Genomic DNA, 17183 nt, shown 5'->3' on the forward strand with positions numbered 1-17183 from the left:
GTTTTCAGCTGTGCTAACATAATTGCACAAGGGCTGTGTAATCATCAATTAGCTTTTTAACACGATTAGCTAACACAATATACCATTAGAACACAGGAGTGATGGTTGCTGGAAATGGGCCTCTGTACACCTATGTAGATATTCCATTAAAATCACCCTTTTCCAGCTATAATATTCATTTACCACATTAACAATGTCTAGACTGTATTTCTGATTAATGTAATGTTATCTTCATTGAAAAAAACAGTGCATTTCCTCCAAAAATATGGACATTTCTAAGTGACCCCAAACTTTTGAATAGTAGTGTATACCTGCTGTGTGAAATGAAATTGCAAAGAGTGGTCCCTCACCTCCTCTTTGGCAGCACACAGCTGGACCTGTCCACTCTTTCCTCCGGGTGTCCCTTTTTTTTTTTAAATATGAATTCACATTTAAAAGAATTTTAATCAATTAAAATGTATTTTATATTAATCTTACGCACATTTGAAAAGACTAAGTAAATAAATAGAAGACCACGTAAATAGACTTAAAGGAATTTTGTTGAGAGACAGGGATTTTCTTTTTTTGCCGACCTGGTTTCAAAAACTCTTATTAACGTTCTTGCTCCCTGAGCAGTGCTGTTAATCGGAGTAGTGTTCTGGAAGGCGTGTGAGATTGGTGGAGAGTTGAGCTGCTGTTTTCTATAAGACAACAGCAGTCCAACTCTTCCATGTGCTGGCAGCACAGGGTATGTTAATCCTTCCTTCAGCAGTTAATGTGCAAAAAAAAACAAAAAAAGTAAAAGAGCTCGATATGTACTGCTGTGTATGCAGTCTGGCTTTATTAAAATAATAAATAATTTGGGTTCAATTAGGCTTTAATGATCTGCTATTAAGTAAACTGAAAAAATTAATACATATATGTCATCTTTAATATCAGGAGCGTCTCTGGAGAATGAACCGCTCACCACAAAATGGGACTTGTTTTGGAGTGGATCTAAATCGTAATTTTGATGCAAGATGGTGTGGTAAGTACCAGCAAGTTCTTACATACTGTATTGCCAGAGGGCCTGATTTACTAAATGAAATGAAGAACAGGGAAAAATAATTTTGTTATTTGTACTGCAAGCTTTCATGGGCATGAAAATATACACATGCATAGTGAAGGTCATTCCTGAACCTCTTTTCAAATTGTACAACAATCTTCAATGCATTTTGCTTTTGTTGAATATACAAATTATGGTACTATTTTTGTGCCTTCTGTTCCTAAAAGATGCCCTAAGGAATGTTCATATAAACATTTTCCTTAAAAATTACTTAAAATTCAAAATAAAAAATGTTGTGATCACTTTACCACTTGCAGAAAGAGTGTAACTCGGTTACCTGTTTTAAATTGTTTTAAGCTGAACTCTCAGTACCAGCTCCCCACTTCAGAACCAGAATACCACTTGGCAGCCTTAACTTCTGCACCAGAGTTCAGGAAATAGTGATAAGGTTTGGGTTTACCACTACCTTGTGCTAATGATAAATCTCCAGGATTCATAAATGTTTGGTCAGAAATTTTTCAGGTTTTCATCAACATATGAAAAAAACTGTAATGCAATAAATAACCTTTACCCCAGGTCAGAATCACGTTGGCCAATGTTTTGAAGAGATAAAAACCCCAACACGATTTTTAAAAGAGTGAGCTCAGAGCAGCCATAGTGCCAGTGTGTGGTAGATTTCTTTTAATGTTGTCATTGGTAGTCCATGGCAAATACCTGGCCTCTTCTTAAGTTTGATATTAGCTTGCTAATTAGCCTAACAAATGGAGAGAATTAAATAACAGGGATCCTCCCCACCCATAGGTTTCAGTGGGGTTCACTGCAAAGAGCTTGAACTTCGAAATTCAAGCAAGATTCTCAAAACTGTTTGTAATCTAAACCCAGGCAGATTCATTCATCCCTATTTCTAATAAGTTAACCAATGTCATTAGAGCAGAACCGTAAAGTAGAAGTTCAGCCTAAAACTAAAATCTCTATATATGCTTGCAGCCACAATCTAAGACTAACCTATCTAGCCATGTAAAGCAAAAATTGCTAAACCTACCTTTTCTGAAGCTGCTCCAGTCCGTTCCCATGCTGAGCTGTCAGTGGCAAATTCTCTCTGTGGAGAAGGGTGCAGAAGAGACAGCTAACTACGGAAGCCCCATAGTAACTCTATGAGTAATGTCACTTCCCAGGCATTTCCCAGTCATTGTCGGCTGTCTCCTGCACACAGCATCCACTGCTGGGGACTGGACTGGAGCGGCTTCAGAAAAGGTATGTATAGCGATTTTTGTTTTATAGGGCTAGATAGGTTAGCCTTAGATTGTGGTAAAAAAACACAAACATACATTCTCTCCTAAATGACTGGCTCTGTAGGTGTGTTTCTTTAATGTAAAACCCTATAATCATCAAAGTTTTTTTCTTATTCAATTCTGCTAGAAAGCGACTTACCAAAATAAAAATATAGGAGTTTGCTTTGATGACTTTGAATTTCAGTTTTGGGCGCCAGTTCTCAAAACGGATTTTGTTTTGGAGGACTGGAGAAAGTGCAGAGAAGGGCAACCAAACTGATAAGAGGCATGGAGGAGCTCAGCAATGAGGAAAGATTCGAGAAACTGAATTTATTCTCTCTCGAGAAGAGGAGATTAAGGGGGGATATGATCAACATGTGCAAATACATAAGGGGTCCATATAGTGAACTTGGTGTTGAGTTATTCACTTTAAGGTCATCACAGAGGACAACGGGGAACTCTTTATGTCTAGAGGAAAAGAGATTTTGTCTCCAAATACGGAAAGGTTTCTTCACAGAAAAAAATGTAAAAATGTGGAATAGACTCCCTCCACAGGTGGTCCTGGTCAGCTCAGTAGATTGCTTTAAAAAAGGCCTGGATTCTTTCCTAGGTGTATATAATTAAACTAGGTTCTAATATTTATAGGTAAAGTTGATCCAGTGAATATCCAATTGCCTTATGGGGGATCAGGAAGGAATTTTTTCCCCTGCTGTAGCAAATTGGGTCATGCTTTGCTGGGGATTTTCACCTTCCTCTGGATCAACTGTGGGTATAGGATTGTGTATACGGATTGTATGGTTGTGTTTTCTTTTTTGTTTTTTTATTGGTTGAGCCAGATGGACTTGTGTCTTTTTCTCAACCTGACTAACTATGTAACTTCCAAAGTGCAAATTTTCAGAACTTTCATCTTTAGCCGTCTCTCACTACTAGGATAGTCATTGACCCATTTCCATTTTAGATGTGAAAGATATGCTTGTTCTGCAGCAGTGACCAGTACGCCTCTACCTTCAAATATAATTCAGCAATGGCATCTACCATATTTCTGTCTTGACAGATTCCCTTTTACCAATGCAGAACAAACCAAAGCTACAAAATTTGGTCTAGTAACAAAGGTTCTATTGCTTCATAATGAGAGGATTGCATAGGTAAACCTACAAAAAATTCAACTTGCCTGGCAGAGGATCCAATAGGACGAGTCACTAATTTAGAAATGAAGGAAACCATTGGCTTGGCATGGCAGCCAAGGTACAAGCATTTTCAGGAGAGGAGATCATCATGTGTTTCTCCTATTAAAGATTTCCTTTAATCCCACAGTTTTTAGGTCCATTTTATCTTCTGACCTCTTTGCTTCACTTGATGTTTACTTCATTTTATACTAACTATTCAATTAACTCATAATTCATTGTATTTTATTTGTAGAGACAGGTGCATCAAGAAACTGTGAGGATATAACTTTCTGTGGACCATCAGCTGCTTCGGAGCTGGAAACAAAAGCATTGGTCCGTTTAGTGGAAGAGCACAAGTCAAATATTCTTATGTATCTCACGATGCACTCTTATTCACAACTGATTCTTCTTCCATATGGATATACAATGGAACCATCTGAAAATCATGATGAAATGGCAAGTAATTTTGACTAGTTTTATTGCTATTAAGGGAGATTTCCAGTGACATGTTCTTGGCATCCCTTTCGTTTTAGTAGGTTTTTTGCCTGGTTCAAAGCTAATTTATATGTTATTAATGTGCCAACTGGGAACACACCATATAACTTTTGTTGTTTGCTTTTCTTTAGATTTACCTTAAACTATGTATTGCAAGGTCCTGCCTAATTTCATACAAAAGAAAGTGTTTAGGTTTGACCTAATCTTATATGGTTTTGGTAAATCTAAAGGAAAAAATCTAAAGAAAATTGTATAGTGTGTATCTAGCTTAAACCTTAGTTCACACTATGAACCGCATGTGAATCACACAGGAACCATATCAAAATCCTGTTCAATCCACATGCAGGTCAGTGCAGTGCGATTTGAGCCCATTCAATTTAAAAGGCTCAAATCGCAACGCATCGCACTAAAATAATAAATGCACTAATATTGGAGCTGCACTACAACCAGATCGCATGATACTTTTGTACTATGCGATTCTGTGCGGGAAAACACACTGCATTTACGCCCTGTATTTGGGGTGTCATTAAAGTGGTTCTAAAGGCTGAAGGTGGCAACAGCCCCCCCTAATACTCACCTGAGCTTCATCATGATCCAGCGATGTGCTTGAGTGTCTGGACTCCCTGGGGGCTCTCCCTCCTCATTGGCTGAGACAGTTAATCACAGCCAGTGAGCCAATGAGTAGAGAGAGGGGTCAGGGCCGAGCCGTGGCTATGTGTCTGAATCGACACACAGAGCAGTGGCTCAGGAGCGAGCCTGCTTGGATGCCCCCATTGCAAGCTGCTTGCTCTGGGGGCACTCGACAGGGGGAAGGGGTCAGACACTCCGGCAAGAGACCCAAGAAGTGCAGTGGTTTTGCACAGAGCAGGTAAGTATGACATGTTTGTTATTTTTTTTTATAAATTGTGCCTTTAATATAACTCTATCGTGTGCGATTTGAAAGTGGTGCGGAAAATGCATACAGATCGTGGGGTTGTCCGAACCGCATTAGTGGGAACCTAGGCTAAGGCTCCCTTCAGACCTTTGTGTTCATTTGCACTTTTTTGTACATGAACATGTGTTAAGGAAGCCTATTCATTTACAATGGACTGGCAATGCAAAGCAATGCACAAAATAATGTGCCTGCACTTTTTTTTTTTTAGTGCAGCACTCCACAACACATGGAAGCATTGCTATTTACTGTACACATTTTTAAGCAATAGGGTGCCATGGTAAATTAACAGAACTACAATGTAGCACACAAGCATGAATTTATTACCATGCATTGCAGTAACACCAGCTTTACCTCCCATTCCTGGAACCTATAGGTCTGAAGGAGCCCCAAAGTAAAATTGCACATTGTTGTGGGTGGTTTCACCAAATAGTGACAATGCAACTGAAAAAAAATCTTATAATTTTAAGATAATTATTTTTTTTCAAAATGGATTTCTAGCATTTCCTGGTCACAAGCAGCCTAGGTAGCTTCCCGATAAATCATGGGAGATAGATATCATCAGGCCTCCTTGCCCTATTTTGTCCAAGAAAACAGTGTTTTACACAATGTAATATTGCTACGTAAAATTAGGCTTAGACCTTGAGTGGCTATATTGGCTTAGTGTAAGTGCATCAGATGGTAATGTAAAGGATATGTAAACCTCTATTGAATATGTCGAATTAATGTAAATGAATAGTAATATTAGCACAAATATTGTCTTACTGTTGTCATTGATTGGAAGAGATTCTAAGTCCTTTTCCTGATACTCAAAAATGTTTTTCTTTTTTAGGAAAAAGTTGCAAAAGAGGCAGTTCAAAAATTGAAACTTGTGCATAATGCCGTTTATCATGTTGGATCTACAGCACATATATTATGTAAGCAAATGGATGCAACTAAATATTTTTTACTTTAAACAGCTAGACTTAGAGGCAGATTTCCTTCAAGGCAATATAAACAGGTCTAGGGCACTGTGGATGTCCAGAGGGGCAAAATGCCAAAATGTCCCATGAGTTACTCAGCCTCATGTAGGGCAGCCCATTGAAATTAATGGGCTGCCCTAGTTTGTCATGGGAAAAAAAATGCCAACAACATCTAGAAATTCCAGAGAGGGTGCTTTTTTGCCAGGGGCGTGTTTTTGCTAAACAAAATAAAGCATGGATGGATGAGGGAGTTGGCTTTGAATATTAAAAATGAATTAAATAGCTTTTTCAGTTTGTGGTGCTCAGATACAGCAAATTTCCCCTTTAAATTGTACACCACGGATTAAAAAAAAAAAAGTTAGTGTGTTTTTTGTAATCAACGAAAATCAAACCAAGAAAAAAATCAAACTAACATACACTATATTGTCTACAGTATTGGGACGTCTGCCTTTACACGCACATGAACTTTACAGGCATCCCAGTCTTAGTCCATAGGGTTCAAGATTGAGTTGGCCCACCCTTTGCAGTTAGAACAGCTTCAACTCCTCTGGTAAGGCTGAGGTTTAAGAGTGTGTCTATGGGAATGTTTGACCATTCTTCCAGAAGCATATTTGTGAAGTCAGGTACTGATGTGGACAAGAAGACTTGGCTCGCAGTGCTCTAATTCATCCCAAAGGTGCTCTATCGGGTTGAGGTCAGGTCAAGTTTCTCCACCCCAGACTCGCTCATCTATGTCTTTATGGACCTTGTTTTGTGCACTAGTTCGCAGTCATGTTGGAGCAGGAAGGAGTCATCCCCAAACTCTTCCTACAAAGTTGGGAGCATCAAATTGTCCAAAATGTCTTAATACGCTGAAGCTTTAAGAGTTTTCTTCACTTCTTCACTGGAACTAAGGGGCCAAGCCCAACCCCTGAAAAAAAACCCACACGATAATCCCCGATCCACCAAATTATTTGGACCAATGCACAAAGTAAGGTCCATAAAGGCATGGATTAGCGAGTTTTGGGGTGGAGGAACTTGACTGGCCTGCACAGAGTCCTGACCTCAACCCAATAGAATACCTTTGGAATGAATTAGAGCAGAAACTGCGAGCCAGGTCTTCTCATCCACATCAGTGCCTGAGACTTCACAAATGCGCTCCTGGAAGAATGGTCAAACATTCCCATAGACACACTCCTAAACCTTGTGGACAGCCTTCCCAGATGATCTGAAGCTGTTCTAGCTGCAAAGGGTGGGCCAATTCAATATTGAACCATATGGACTACGACTGGGATGCCAATAAAATTCATGTGCGTATAAAGGCAGGCGTCCCAGTACTTTTGACAATTTAGTGTAGGTGAACGTATGTGCTGCATATCACAACTTTTCCCTAATATTGATTCAATGTGTTTCAGATTCTACTTCTGGAACTTCAGGAGACTGGGCAGCAGATATTGGCATCAAATTTTCTTACACCTATGAACTAAGAGACGAAGGAGACTATGGATTTGAGCTACCAGCTGATCAAATTCAGCCTACTTGTGAAGAAACATTTGCTTCTATGCTCTCAATGTTTGAATATATAGATAAGCAATACCTAGGACCTCTTGATGGTGATGGTGATGGTGATGGTGATGGTGACGGTGATGGCGATGGTGATGGTAGTGGGGCAGTGGCTATCACTTCCCTTTGGCTTAATACGCTTCTCTCATTTGCTGTTTGCATATACTGTGCTCTGCTAAATTAAGAATGGCATTCATGCTGATGGAAAGCACTTTACAACGTTCTATAGCACTAATACAATTGCAAAATTAGGAAAATTACCTTTTACTTTTTTCATTTAGATAATATAATTGTATTCTATTTTTAAAGTTTACAGATGAACTCTGGAAAAAATATCCTCCCTTCCAGGGTGGCTGTGTGTGCCCGCCCTGCAGAGGTTAACTGCTAGTTTATGCCTGGGTAACTGAGAAAAGCAGTTTTACTTACCTAATCCTCCACTCCCACAGGATCCTCTGCACACTAGCTTTTTGAGGTCCTCTGAAGTCAACAACCTATATAGGGACTGGACCATAGCCCTGCACTGAATGTAAAGATGCTGAGGGACAGTCTATTGCCGGAGCAAAGGGGTGTGCCGTTTGCTGGGGGGAGTGGAGAATTAAAGTCATATGTCCCTTGTTGGCACTGGCATCTTCTATCTGTCTTCTTCCGGGTGTCAGGCCATGACCATCTTCATTAGCCGGTGCAGGATGATGTCACTACTGCGCATGTGCTGGAGTGCAGTGATCCCGGAACACAGGCATAGTGCCAGAATGTAAACTAGGTAGTGCTTGTGCAGCTCAGTGTGCACTCCAAAGAAGACTGCAAGCAGGCAGGTAGGTTTCTTTTATTGCAGCAGTGACATTGCATGTCCCTGCAGCAGTGCCAGGAGATGATCATCCAGCGCCCAGGGCAAAGATGACAAACTGCGCCCCCCCCCTTCCCTTAGGGTTAGGGCCACAGCACCCCCATCCCTGCAATAAAGCATTGCGCCCAGGGCAGTCGACCCTCCTGCCCACCCCTTGTCCCGGCCCTGCCCTGCAGCAATAAAGAGCCTTCCTGCCTGCTTGCAGTTTTTAAAAGCGGGACTCTAACATCTGCTATATTATACGAGTAGTAAACCCTTGCAGTGTGGGAGCAGCCCCACTGCAAGGGAGGACTTTAAGTTTTCCCAGAGTTCAGCTTTAAGCTTAGCTATTAATTTACAAATGTATAATGCACTGAATAGCATACAAAAACATCCATTCCTAAGGAGTAAAATATTTTATTAGCAGCATTTAAAATTGTGCATTGTTTATTAGTTTAGTGAAAGTCTACGGCTCTTCGGAAAGAACCAACCCTGCTGGTAACAGCCCCCCAGTCGCTGTGTCTCCTGTATTCTCCAGGTCTCAGGTAGTACTGACGCCCTTTATAGTTGGGCTCCTCATAGAAGATCCAGTGTCCTTCAAGAACATTGCAGGAGTGGACGTCATGATAGCGGAATTTTTCAAATACTTGTGGGCAATCTTCAGTAAACTCCATCATCTGACCTTTGAAGTCTTCTTTCTCATATATCCTAATCTTGCATGAAGTTTGCTGAAAGAGACATACATAGATGTTAAACAGGTTTTAGAAAGAAGATAGAAAAGCTGTGCACAAAGAGAGTTGCTGTACAGAATCCAGCTGGTCGGCTAAATGGAAAGCTGTGCCATCACTAAGGGCTGATTCACATCTGTGCATTGCAATTTAGATGCATTTTACATGCGTTTTAGGTGCGCTACCAACGAACTCTATATAGCATGCATTTTTATGAAAGTGCATCAAAAATGCAGCAAGCAGGATATTTTTAACACGCCACACCCAAAACAAAGTGTGAATAAAAAACAATACGCAATTTTCTGTGTCTGGTTGTGGTGTAGTGTTTTGTATTGTCTATAAATGCAGAGAACATATCATTAAAGTAAGCAAGTTTTAGAACCTCAGTATTGTGTTCTGATAAAATAAAGATAACCCTAAGGTTGAACCTCAAGCCGATACAAAAATCACTATTTACGCCCCTTTTACACTTGTGCGACCTAAAAGTTGCGCGACTTTGCCGCAACTTTGCCACAGGACATTGCCACAACCTTGATGTGACTTGAAGTGATGCCTGTGTAATCTTGAGGTCTATGGACCTCAAGTTGCATGAAAGTCAGACCAAAGTAGGTTGCTACAACTTGAAGTCGCACAGATGTATAATACCCATTGGAAATCATGGGGTATGACTTGTCATGTGATTTTGCAGTCCTAAGTCACAGGACAAGTCGTACAAGTGTGAAAGGAGCCTATATGTAGCTCTTAAAAATCATTGAATATATTTCAAATATAGTTGGTTGAAGTATCTAACTTTGCCTATATCAGCTTGCTAGAATCACCTGCATAACAGAGCTTAGAAGAGAGGAAGGACCAGCAGATTTGGCCAAAAAGTCTCTGTTGCATTGTATGTGTTGTCAGTCTAACACAGGTGACATGCTTACGGGGAGGCAGAGCACATATATTACTTAATCAGTGTGCTGCTGGCCATCACTGTCCAATCAGGAAGCTGGAAAAGGAGTGTTGAGATTGCTGTATTCTTTACATTTGCCATGCTTATTTCCTGGCTGTACCTGGTTCCAGCATTTCTGAGTGACAGACCTAGAACAAGCACGCAGCTAAATAACTTGGAGAAAATTCTGAATGCATAAAAGAAAGTGATGTCTTCCCTTTGACTGTGGCAGGGGTATGTGAATCACAAAATTGTCTTTTGAAAATCACAAATATTCTGTAAGGTAAAATCGTTCACATAAATGTATTTTAATTGTGCACTTGTTTGTCCTGAGTTTAGCTTTAAAAAAATGAACTATTAACATAGTTTTGCACATGAAGTAAACTGATAAATGTAAACTATTAAACAATTGTTTTAAAATAAGGATTCTGGTAAATAAACTAAAATACATTAGTCTTTTGGTGTCCACCATGAATTTGTCTATGTGGGTAAAATGCATTCACATAAAAAAAAAACGAGCAATCTAACAGTGCAAATCTTGTTGCACTCACTGGGATCATTTACTAATGGGGTAGAGAGAGTTCTCTTAGCAAACTGATGGTACATACCACTGCATATTTTATATGTTGTTTTTAATTTGCACTTTACTAGAAACCGTACCAAGGATACGGTAAGATTTTTTTGGTATCACACCCGAAACAAACCTAAATACATAGACACAACAGGATATAAGGGGAAATCTCCCCAAAGTCAGGGGGAATCCCATGCCTGACACCAGAAAGGCTATATTTAATCAAAGGCGTTCCATCTTTTCCTGTGACAACACCAGAGTGTTTGACTTACCCTCTATAAACAATGGAAAAAAAGAAAGTTCCACGTTAAGTAGTTAATAACTACTTGTCTGTCATGGTTGTTATTCATCGTCACAATTTTGGAACTTCTGATCGATCTCTGGATAATGTATGTTTTGGCTAACAGAATATATATTAGTGTAAAACATTTAACAATATCATGAAAAAAAGTTTTTTTGTTTTCTAAAGGAATGTAAGCATTCACTCATCCAATAAAAAGCATCAATAACCTTACAATCTAAAACCTGCAAATGTTACAAGAATGCCTATGCGTTATTTACATACACGATATTGTCAAAAGTATAGGGACATCGGCCTTTATATGCACATTAATTTTAATTGCAGCCCAGTCTTAGTCCATAGGTTTCAATGTTGAGTTGGCCCAACCTTTGCAGCTATAACAGCTTCAACTTTTCTGAGAAGGCTGTCCACAAGGTTTAGGAGTGTGTCTATGGGAATGTTTGACCATTCTTCCAGAAGTGCATTTTTGAGGTCAGACACTGTTGTTACACGAGAACTCCTGGCTAGCAGTCTCTGCTCTAATTCATCCCAAATGTGTTCTATCGGGTTGAGGTCAGGACAAGTCAAGTTCCTCTACCCCAAACTCGCTCATCCATGTCTTTTTGGACCTTGCTTTGTGCACTGGTCCAAATCATTTGGTGGAGGGGGGATTATGGTGTGGGGTTGTTTTTCAGGGACTGGGCTTTGCCCTCTTAGTTCCAATGAAGGGAACTCTTAAGGCATCACCATACCAAGACATTTTGGGCAATTTCATGCTCCCAATTTTGTGGTTTGGGAATGGCCCCTTAATGTTCCAACATGACTGCGCACCAGTGCACAAAGCAAGGCCCATAAAGACATGGATGAGAAAGTTTGGGGTGGAGGAACTTGACTGGCCTGCACAGAGTCCTGACCTCAACCCGATAGAACACCTTTGGGATGAATTAGAGCAGAGACTGCGAGTTAGGCCTTCTCGTCCAACATCAGTGCCTGAACTCACAAATGTGCTTCTGGAAGAATGGTCAAACATTTCCATAGACCTCCCATTACCATAGGTCCTCTGATTATCCCAAAGTGATCCACCCAATGATTACCCAATGTCCAATGATGCCCCCTCTGCTAGTACATATGGCTCTTAACCCACCTCTCATAAGGGGATTTATGTTCCAATAAGGGAGGCATTAGATATCTGAACAACCATCTCTACCCATTCTTATACATTTGGCCACAATACTTGGACAATGACAGTCAAACGGAAAATGTTATATCTTGAGCACATCCAGGTTAATGCTGTAGGAACTGTCTTGGTGTAGACAGTATTCAAGGGTATTGGATCACATACAAGGGAAGATTGGAAACATTTGGCCTGGGAAGCATACAAAAACAATAAGTCTATTTTAATGGTAGGGATACATTTCTGTGGGCTAAAAAGTATTTACTACACAAAGTGTATTGCAGTACCATGATGATGGCCATAGTGAGGCCAAGGTGGGTGTTATGTTCGTGAGTTACTGAAAAACGCCTTTTTACATACCATGCATTTTCTAAAAATGGGATTAAAAGGCATTACGAGGTAAAAAGGCATTAAGAGGTAAACGAGGAATATTAATTTAGTTGCTTAAACAGCAGTGGCACACTGGGATTGACTTTCCAGACATTGAGAGTGCAAAATCGCGTGCAGCTGTGAATGGCAGTCAATCAGCTTCTAACTTCAGCTTGTTCATCTTAGCTTTGAGCAAAAGAAATTGGAAGCTGATTGGTTTCTATGCAGAGTTGCATCATCTTTTGTCCCTTTCCAGTTTTAGTAAATCAACCCTACTGTTAAGTTTCCTGTATTTTACAATGTTAGAATGCAAGTCTTCTTGGTAGTTTGGTTATGGGTTGAACCATTTAATGGCTTCTAACATATATTGACTCCAGTAGCAGGATCACCCTCATTCTCATCAACTAATATATTTGTGTTGGTTTTAAATAGAATCTTTATTCTGATGTCTATTTAATACCCCACATCATAAAAATAGCAGACAGCATGTAAAAAACTGATTAGGGCGTATTTCATAAAATATTTACCTGGGGGATAATCCTGCAAGATCTGATGGAGTCCCCGAAGCCCAAGCATTGTTCAAAGTCAGGATATTCCCCTCTTTTTAAGAAAAACTGGCATCCCCTGTAGTTCGGAAACTCGTAGACCATCCAATTTCCATGTTCAACCCGGATTGAGCCACAGTGGTTAAAGAGGGAAAGCAAGTCAGAGCTATCAGAGCTACATTCATAAGAGCGACCCTGAAAGTTCCTGTCCTCGTAGAAAATGATCTGACCAGGTATTAAAGGAAAAAGAAAAAAACACAAACTATTTATCAAGATTTTATATAAATTAGTGTATATAAACTAAAATTCAATCAACTGGAAGTTGTTTTTAAGAACACAAGACATATGAGGAAAATCTAAAATTTTCTAATTTTAATACACAGACTCTAAGAGGTTCTAACCCCTCTCCAGGTTTATTGCAGTCTGTGCCCCACTATAGATCTTTTCTGCTCTCTTCTTTTCCTGGTGATGCATAAGCACATAATGGAAGTTCCAACAATAAAGATACAGCTAGCAATAAAAACAGTACAAAAATGCACCCGCATTTCCATTTCAATTGACTCTTCAAGCCTTCCCCCCCTCTCTCTCTCTCTCTCTTTATTAAAATCCCCCTCTCGAGATAGAAAAAAAAATTACCCTTACAGTGGAGCTGCACCCACTGCAAAGGTTAAATGCCTGTTAAATCTAGGGATAAAGGAATAAGCTGTAATACTAAAGCCTGTACACACGGGCTGAATGTCGGGCAACATCGGCTGGTTCAATACAAACCGGCCGACATTCCGCCCATGTGTATGTTAGTTGGTCCAACAGAATGCTTCTGTCGGACAAGCATGGTGTTAAAGCAGCAGCCGACCAGCTCCCAATCAGTGCTTTCAGCCAATGGCTAAGAGCACTGACCAGACTGTTCTGGCGGGGGAGCCTTCCCCCTCTCAGAACACAACAGCTCAGCGGGGGGAGATCCCTGTACTAACTTCGGATTCTTAATATTGGAGCAAACGGTTGAATGAAAAAAACTGTTAGTGTGTACCAGGCTTTAGCTTAGCCTTAGACTTCCACTACTCTGTATGACCGGTGTTCCGTGAGAATTACCTACCCCGTGAGAAAAACCTACCCTCGTCACTTCCGGCCAGGTACAGCTGAGCAGCGCAGCAGTGCGCATGCTCACAGCCCTGGATACGTAATGGAACAGCTGAGGAGCTGACTAGTGCACATGCGCACTATTAAGAAATGATCACGGTGTACCGTGAAAAAAACCTACCCACGCGGCGGTTACATTAAAAAAGCTGTGCTGCAATATGAGTCATCTCCGCTCCTATCCCTGTCACTTCCCTGATCTTGGCTAGTAAATATAAAAGCGGCTCTCGGCTCCGTGATTTATCTTTTCACACACCCGCCGCCGCTTTTATATTTACTAGCCGAGATCAGGGAAGTGAGAGGGATAGGAGCGGAGATGACTCATATTGCAGCACAGCTGTTTTAATGTAACCGCTGCGTTACACACACTGCCGTGAACCGGAAGTGACGAGGGTAGGTTTTTCTCACGGGTAGGTAATTCTCACGGAACACCGGTCCTCCCTAGCCACTTCTCAAGAGCCCTTTATTCACACTCTAAAGTCCTGCATTGTATGTAAGGACGAGGGCCCAACCACAACCCTGAGCACTGGAAAGAAGAGGAGAGCATGGGAGTAAGGACTAAGTATAACAGCTTCTTCCACTTCCCCAAGACTTAGGGTGGGAATGTGGGAATGGATGGAAATGTTGGAACCCCTGTTGTGTTTTTACTGCTATCTGGGTAATACTAGAATTTCTGTCAGTTTTGTGCTTTTGTCTGTGCTTCAGTTGCAGATTTTCTCTTACTTCCAAATTGGCAAAGCCATTGTAGGCAGGACAGGAAGTGAGGGTAAATTGCTCTTATTGAGCCCTAAATAGTAGTAAAATTCTAAACTTTCCCTATTCTTTTTCGCATTTGATTGCCAAATGTCTAAATTAACAATCTACGTGTGTAGCAAAAGCTACAATTTCTTACACACCACCACCAGGATCTCTAACAGCAGATCTCTAACAAACAGTAATCCACGTTTAGGCCCATTCACACCTATGGGTGCACAACGTAATATGTGTTGGTGTGTGTTACGCATGTATTGTGAGTCTATTTTTGGTATGAGGTAATGCAAATCCATGCAACAAAAAAAAAAGTCATATGCGTTTTTGGTGTTTAGACGTGTAATGAGTGCCTACATATAACAGATGTGTACATACAGAAATACACGTACTGCAACATGCATGACATAAAATAAGGTAATTGTACCTCAATCTATGGCTATGTTCAAACTTTTATAAAAAGAGGGGAAACAAACTGTTGGTTCCCTTTGTATAATGATCAAATCAAACATTTTAATAAAGAGCATTGATGTTGTACACAAGCATACTAACATATTATTGGGAGGTAATACATTATTTTTTATATTTTATAGAATTAATATTGGCCCAAAATGTATGTGAGATTTATACAGATTAAATTAAAATATTTGTAATATATTATATATATATTTCATATACAAAGATAATAGCTGTAACAACAGATCAGTAATGCACATATAACTAAAAAAAAAAAAAAAAAAACTAAGCCACCCTTTACAACTTATCAAATCTGTGGTTAAAATTAAACTAGCTGTCTTTACTTTAAATATCTTATGGTGCGGTGTATATACATTCTTACTATTTTGCAGACCATATATGATACAATAACTATTTCATTTATTAGATGTAAAAAGATGTTTAAAAGTATAAATATTGTAAAAGAATGTATATTATACTGTAGAATAAATCTTACCTTTCCCATTTTGACTTGTTTACTGGTCTGCAAATCACAGTTTTTTTCTGTCAGTTGTCTCTTATATACTCTGCACAACTATAGGCTTTAAAAAGTGCACAAAAAGCAATTGAGGCCCCTTTTTGTCAGTAGAGGTGAGCCAGCTCTGTCTGTGTTCTATAGGGTGATATTTATCCTTTGTAATTACCCATTGTTGGAGGGATTTTCATCTCATTGTTCATTAAGAAACATAATCATGCGATAAATCCATCAATAAGATTTCAGTACATCAAGGAACTAGCAATGCATGCACTGGACAATGAAATCATATGATTTTTTCTCACGAGATATGACACCCTAAAGTAAAAATGTATAACTTCTGCAATAAGCCAATACGTAACTAGAATTTAAATATATTCCATGTTACATGTGCAGTCCATATAATGTTTGTATATTGTATCTACTTTGTATAACAGGTCAGGCAAGTTTACATATCTATCTATCTATCTATCTATCTATCTATCTATCTATCTATCTATCTATCTATCTATCTATCTATCTATCTATCTATCTATCTATCTATCTATCTATCTATCTATCTATCTATCTATCTATCTATCTATCTATCTATCTATCTATCTATCTATCTATCTATCTATCTATCTATTATATATATATATATATATATATATATATATATATATATATATATATATATATATATATGTGTGTATATATATATATATATATATATATATATATGCACTATATTACCAAAAGTATTGGGACGCCTGCCTTTACACTCGCATTAACTTTAATGGCATCCCAGTCTTGGTCCGTAGGGTTCAATGTTGCGTTGGCCCACCCTTTGCAGGTATAACAGCTTCAACTCTTCTGGGAAGGCTGTCCACAAGGTTTAGGAGTGTGTCTATAGGAATGTTTAACCATTCTTCCATAAGCACATTTGTGAGGTCAGGCACTGATTTTGGACAAGAAGACTTGGCTCGCAGTTTCCTCTTTAATTTATTCCAAAGGTGTTCTATCAGGTTGAGGTCAGAACTCTGTGCAAGCCAGTCAAGTTCCTCCACCCCAAACTCACTCATCCACATCTTTATGGACTTTGCTTTGTACACTGGCCCAAATCATTTGGTGGAGGGGGGATAATGGTGTGGGGTTGTTTTTCAGGGGTTGGGTTTGACCCCTTAGTTCCAGTGAAGGGAACTCTTAAGGCGTCAGCATACCAAGACATTTTGGACAATTTCATGCTCCCAACTTTGTGGGAACAGTTTGGGGATGGCCCCTTCCTGTTCCAACATGATTGCGCTCCATTGCACAATACAAAATACTGCATACTTTATTAATCCCAAAGGAAAATTATGAAATTGTTAAAGTAAGGTCCATAAAGACATGGATGAGCCAGTTTGGGGTGGAGAAACTTGACTGGCCTGCACAGAGTCCGGACCTCAACCTGATAGAACACTTTTGGGATCAGACGAGGCACGCCTTCTCTCCAACATCAGTGCCTGGCCTCACAGATGCTATTTTGGTAGGATGGTCAAGCA

General features: G+C 39.6%; 3 protein-coding genes across 3 annotated transcripts in view; 2 read left to right on the forward strand and 1 right to left on the reverse strand.

The window, feature by feature from the left end:
* LOC309558933 (carboxypeptidase O-like) overlaps positions 1-7575 on the forward strand; it is a gene marked incomplete at both ends in the record, with an annotated part of 53437 nt that extends 45862 nt beyond the window's left edge. The window contains 4 exons of the mRNA XM_082262030.1: positions 919-1006; positions 3715-3917; positions 5720-5804; positions 7244-7575. Coding sequence (XP_082118156.1) covers positions 919-1006; positions 3715-3917; positions 5720-5804; positions 7244-7575 — 708 coding nt within the window. The remainder of the gene's footprint in view (positions 1-918; positions 1007-3714; positions 3918-5719; positions 5805-7243) is intronic.
* The window catches only part of LOC309558932 (uncharacterized protein), a 754545-nt gene that overhangs the window by 706187 nt on the left and 31175 nt on the right, over positions 1-17183 (forward strand). The gene's annotated exons all lie outside the window — the stretch shown is intronic.
* On the reverse strand, positions 8670-15651 carry LOC309557715 (gamma-crystallin-1-like; the record flags this gene model as incomplete). Its single annotated transcript, XM_082260491.1, has 3 exons — positions 8670-8942; positions 12792-13034; positions 15643-15651. 3 exons carry the CDS (start codon positions 15649-15651, stop codon positions 8670-8672), a joined length of 525 nt encoding a protein of 174 aa, XP_082116617.1.

Source organism: Pelophylax lessonae (genome assembly GCF_965119305.1).
Source record: "Pelophylax lessonae genome assembly, chromosome: 6".
Lineage (NCBI taxonomy): Eukaryota > Metazoa > Chordata > Amphibia > Anura > Ranidae > Pelophylax > Pelophylax lessonae.